Source organism: Herpailurus yagouaroundi, unplaced genomic scaffold (assembly GCF_014898765.1).
Source record: "Herpailurus yagouaroundi ecotype Mexico unplaced genomic scaffold, PumYag 140, whole genome shotgun sequence".
In the NCBI taxonomy this organism is placed as follows: Eukaryota; Metazoa; Chordata; class Mammalia; order Carnivora; family Felidae; genus Herpailurus; species Herpailurus yagouaroundi.
The window spans coordinates 68,668,331-68,674,330 of record NW_024412395.1 but is presented as its reverse complement, the minus strand read 5'-3'; the positions used below and the strand labels follow the sequence as shown (position 1 = coordinate 68,674,330).

The 6,000-nt window shown below is 38.5% G+C and overlaps 1 protein-coding gene across 1 annotated transcript in view; it reads right to left on the bottom strand.

Annotated features, from left to right (window-relative positions):
- COL3A1 (collagen type III alpha 1 chain) overlaps nt 1-6,000 on the bottom strand; it is a 49,139-nt gene continuing 43,139 nt past the window's right edge. Inside the window, exon 51 of the mRNA XM_040475621.1 lies at nt 1-42. Within this exon, the coding sequence (XP_040331555.1) occupies nt 16-42 (27 nt within the window). The 3' untranslated portion in view covers nt 1-15. The remainder of the gene's footprint in view (nt 43-6,000) is intronic.

The window sequence follows — 6,000 nt, the reverse complement described above, 5'->3', positions numbered from 1 at the left end:
ATCTGACGTGTTTCACTACATAATGCTGTGCTCTGTGGGTTCCTCCAGGCAGTGAATGCCTTAATTCCTTCAAATATGTGCTCTTGCTGCCTCCACAGAGAATAGTCTCCAGGTGGCTTAAATTCAAGACAAAATTTGAAAATCAGGCCCAAATCATTTTTATCAACAGCACTAACAATACCTGCCTTCTGTTCAGTTTCCTTTCTGTGCTCATAGCCCTTGAATTCATCACCATCTTAGCCCTTAAAATTAAATCCTCCTTTTCTTCAACCATTAAACGCTACAGGATGCCAAATGAGACTCTTGCTGATGCTCTCTCCACAGCCTTCCTCCCACCACGTATACACCATGCTGACCTTTTCCCCTTTCCTTTGGAAGTTTTGCTCCCTAATGATTTCATCTGGAGCCAGATGATTTCATCGACCATCTGTAGAAGGATAATTTCCAAATCTACTTAGCCGCCCCTGACCTAGTATTCTCCAATCAGTCACACATTTTATCACGTTCAACCACTTTTCCAGATGAATCACTGTTATGTTGAACTGCCACGTAGAAAGTTGTGTAACTTTCCACTTCGTCCTCCCTTTTTAAACAGAAACATCTCATGCAGGACTTTTGATGTCCTCCTTTTGCTGACCCCTTTTTCTCCTCTTAACCCAATTTTCCCATCAAGTATGTCTACTCTCTGTGACTTGTTTGTCTAGTCTTTGAAAAAAAAAAAGTACTCTGATTTTTTTTGTCAATTTTTTTTAGTGTTATCCACTTCTTCCCTAAAATGGTGATTCATTCTTCCTTCTTCAAAATAGATATACCTTAATTGCCTGTAAATCTGATCCTGTCCCCCCACTCCTCCCTCGGTCTTGTACTCTCCTCAGGCAATAGTCTTCCAATAATTAAAACCTTTATAAGGCTCTACATTAAGAATCAAATAAAAAGCAAAAACAAAAACAAACAAACAAAAAAAAACTGTCACCTTACCTTTCTAAGTTCTTTGGTCCAGGCTGTACTTTCAGCCTTATCTTATTACAGCACCACAAGAAACCCATGCTCCATCTGAAACTGGATGAATTTAAACAACAAATATACCCCATAACTCTGCACCTGTTTCTTTACAGTATTTCCTGTGAACTTCTTTTCTCTCTCTCCCTGAAAACATTCTGTTACTTAAAGTCTGCCTCAAAGGCCACCCTCTGTAGACAACCTTTCATGAGCTCTGCTAAGTGGACATGATTGTTCTGTCCTTGTGCCTTTCTAGTACCTCATGTCTCTCTAACACAACTTATTATGTTGAGTCTTGTGTTTTCTAAACTTCATGGTCTCTCATTCTCCTTGAGCCTTCTTGAGCATTTGGTTCTGGGCCTTGCATTAAATAATTGCTCAATAATGTTTCTGAATTCAAATGAATGGATTTAGGTAGAATGGATTCTTCACTATTCCATGGGCATAGAATAATTGTTCCTGCCTCTATTTCTCTTCTTCTTTTGTTTCTTAGTCTGAAATTACTTCCCTTTTCTCCACCATTTGCCCAAATCATACTCCTTTTTTTTTAAATTTTTTTTAATGTTTATTTATTTTTGAGGCAGAGGGAGACAGAGCATGAACGGGGGAGGGTCAGAGAGAGAGGGAGGCACAGAATCGGAAACAGGCTCCAGGCTCTGAGCCATCAGCCCAGAGCCCGACGCGGGGCTCGAACTCACGGACCGCGAGATCGTGACCTGAGCTGAAGTCGGACGCTTAACCGACTGAGCCACACAGGCGCCCCTCATACTCCTTTTTTATTGCACAACTCAAGTTTTATCTTCTTGAACACTGTACTGACAATATAATCATCACTGACCATTTCTTTTTCTCATATAATGTCTGTATCTCCTTAGTTGAAAGATGTGTGGACATCTTGGCACTTAATTGTTCACCACCATGAATGCTTTTGCATTATTTCATATGAGTTCAACTTACCAATTCTAGACAACATATTCCTAAGGAGAAGCAATTATTTGTTATATCCCCCTATAGTGTTTAGCAGAGTGCTGAGCACAGAGTAGGAGCTTGTTGTAGATAATACATTGCTCCACTCATACTTTCTCTTCAAAGCCAAAGCATCAACGGCACCTGGGAATACCTGTACCTGTTACTGAGAATTCACAACCATGCCCCTCATTGAGAATTGCCTTTAGTCACCAGGACTGCCTTACTGAAGGTAAGTTCCATTCCCTCCGGGTCCAGTCAATGACTAACTCAAGGATGCACAGACCCATCCCTCTTACTGTGAATTATAACAACTCTGAAAGGACATCTCAGTTCCAGAATTTATTACAGGGTTGTCTGAAACCTCAGTGTCAATTGCATGTGGGTCACCTTCTTCCGTCCAAACCTGCTTTTCTGTATCTCTTGAAATGATTCCTTAATAAATCTTGTGCTCACATTTTGCCAGTTTAGAGTCTGTTTCCAGAGAACTCAATCTAAGAATGAGCTTAAATCTTTTTTTGGGGGGGGGAGGGGCGGGGTTTTTTTCCTCTTCCTATTTAATTATGAAGTATCTCATTTTCAACATTGCAACAAGCATATCATTGTTTTCAGATCATCATTAAACTGATGTTAAATAAGTTTTATGGACCACAAAAGGTAGTCTGATTTCTGTTAATAAGAATCATATCAGATATGATTAAAAGATGCCAAGTAATTCTGTACATTTTAGTAAAACATTTAGGAGTATTAAAAGGAAGTATGTTTTAGGACAGTATTTAAAGAGATGAGAAGAAAAAAGAGAAGCAAAATTATCATCAGAGAAGAATTTGTTTAAAAAAATGTTGGCCATAGATGATATATATTTTTTTTTTCTTTATGACATGAATTCAACAAGTGATTCTTTATAAGGGCTGTGAAAACCATAGTGTGGCAGACTGGGAAACACAAAGATTTGGTGAGAGCTTTTGTCTATGTTCTATCATGTAGAATGTTTCCTTAATATTATATCAAACTCAGTGAGTTATGACTCAATGGAGAATTGTGTCTGAAAGGAAAACATTTTTCACAGTTTATGACTCACTCTTAAAAATAAGCACATTCCTTGGGGCGCCTGGGTGGCGCAGTCGGTTAAGCGTCCGACTTCAGCCAGGTCACGATCTCGCGGTCCGGGAGTTCGAGCCCCGCGTCAGGCTCTGGGCTGATGGCTCAGAGCCTGGAGCCTGTTTCCAATTCTGTGTCTCCCTCTCTCTCTGCCCCTCGCCCGTTCATGCTCTGTCTCTCTCTGTCCCAAAAATAAATAAACGTTCAAAAAAAAGAAAATTAAAAAAAAAATAATAAGCACATTCCTCTAAGATAGAACCCAGACAAGTAAAATTTTAGCATAAACTAGATAAAGGTAAAGACATTTTGGTGTGATTTCTAACTTTGAAGCCATTATTCATTAAAAATAATTGCCTTTGTGTTTTTCCTAATTATTCCCAAAATAAAAAAAATATTTTTATATAAAAGTGGTATCACATTAAATGAAATAAGTGGAATACAAAATTGCCTCTGTGGTATTGTCACAGTTATGTTAGAATATACATAAAATATTTTAAGGAAATATCCACTGGTATGGGACAAGGATAATCGATTTTCCTTCTTACTTGTCTGCATGTTCCCAATATGTTACAATGACTATATAAATTTCATCCTCAAGACTTATAAAATGAATTTGACTTCAAATAATAAAGTTGTTGTTAAATGCCAGTGTGAAGGTAAAGAGAGTTGTGTTCAGTCCTTCAATGAGTAAGAGATAATAAAGTGATAGTATGGTTTTAAAATGATAATATGAATTGGGGGATTGTATCACATCACTGTAATCTATAAGACACTGGAAAACTGATAGAACCTCACATGATCTCACTTTTTAAAATCTGTGATTAGTGACCTTGGAATACATATTCTAAGCTTACTTATCCTCATAGTATGCTGTGATTTTAAAATTGAAACAACAAACTTTTTTTTTTATTTTGCGGCCTTGTTATTTGGCTTTTTTATTTTTTTTTTTTTTTTTTTACTTTTTTTTTTTTTACTTTTTTTTTTTTTTTATTTTTGGGACAGAGAGAGACAGAGCATGAACGGGGGAGGGGCAGAGAGAGAGGGAGGCACAGAATCGGAAACAGGCTCCAGGCTCTGAGCCATCAGCCCAGAGCCCGACGCGGGGCTCGAACTCACGGACCGCGAGATCGTGACCTGGCTGAAGTCGGATGCTTAACCGACTGCGCCACCCAGGCGCCCCTTGGCTAGTTTACTTTCATTACTTCTCTATCTTCTTTGCTGTTTCCTCTTCATTTTTCTCACTTGTAAATATTGGAATACCCCAGAGTTCAGTTTTTATTCACTTTCTCTTATCTTTCTACACTCAGTTACTTCATGATTGCATCTCCTTCCATGAATGTAAAGGCCATACGTATGCTGAAACTCCTAAGTGTGTTTCTCTAACCTGGACCTCCCCTCTGACCTCCGAATTTGTCTAGCCATCAACTCAGCAAGTCTATTTAGATAATTGTTAGGCATTCAAATGTAGCCTATCCAGCCTAGAATCTTGAACCCCTCAAATCTCTAACCTTGACAGTCTCCTCCATCTCAGCTATTAGCGACTCTCTTCCTCCAGTTACTCAGGCCAAAAGCTTTGGATTCATGCTTGACATCTCCTTTTCTCTTAGGTCACACATCCAAGTTATTAGCAATTCCTTTTGCCTCTATATTCAACATATATCTAGAACTCAACTACTTTTCATCACTTCCACTATTACCATCCTGGTGGAAGCTACCATGATCTTTGGTCCAGATTATTGTGATGGACTCCTAATCATTCTCATGGATTCTGCTCCAACACACTGTTATGTCAAAAGAGCAACTACAGCAACAGGCTAAAACTGTTCGTCAGATCATGCTGTCCATTTGCTCAATGACTTCTTATCTTACTGAGGGCAAAGGCCAAGATCCTTGCAGTGGCCAAATACAAGTAGAGTGGCCATATAATATCATCAAATCAGAATACTTACAAGAGTTCTAAGATGCTGAATGTCATGAGACATCCAGAAAATACTTACAATTAGTGCTTTCCCAGGCAAAGCTGAACTACGGACCCATGGTCACCCTTCCTCTAAGAGTCCATACTATCTGCTTCCCTGTCTATTTCTGTGGTCTTTTCTTGTATTACTCTCCCACATGCTAACTGCTCCTACCATGCTACCTTTGCTGTCCCTTGAACACACCAAGAACATCCCACTCTCAAGACCTTTGCAATTACTGTTCCCTCTGTCTGAAGCAATCTTCTTCAAGGTCTCCATATTGCTTGCTTCCTGAAAGATATTTGGAAACTTTAGTGGGGATCTCAGACCACCGAATACATGGCTCATTTGTTCTACTAAATGCAGATGTAAATTTGTGAGTTATCTTCAGTGAAAGTGCTGACTGAAGTCTTGGACATAAATAAGATTGTGCAGGGGAGATATTAGAAAGACTAATGGCAGTGTAATGACTGATGAGAGGAAGACGATAGAGATGGAGAAGGAATTTCCCCCAAGACATGCATTTACCCTTTCTCCAGTGTACCACTAGCATGGTAACTTTTAGACTGTTGTCATGATTTGTAGTATTAGCTCTAAATTCAGATTGCTTGTGTTAAATTAACCCCAAATCTTAACCTCTTACTAGCTAAGTGACCTTTGGCAATTTACCTAATCTTTCATGATGTTTTTCTTTCTTCTTCTTTTTTTTTTTTTTTTTTTTTGTAAAATGAAGATAATAATACTCATAGAATTGAATTGTACATTAATTGATAAGTTTAAGGTGACTAGAACAATGTTTGGCCATATTCACAATGCTTGGCTCATTAATTATGTTGTTATTGTAGGAAAATTCCTCTGAACTTCTGAAAAGTTCTGAACTTCTATTTCATTCAAGGTTCTGGCTGTATGAAGTGTCTCATGGTCTGGAAACTGGGTGGAAAGTCATGTCTTACATGATTGTTCAACCAAGCTCTCT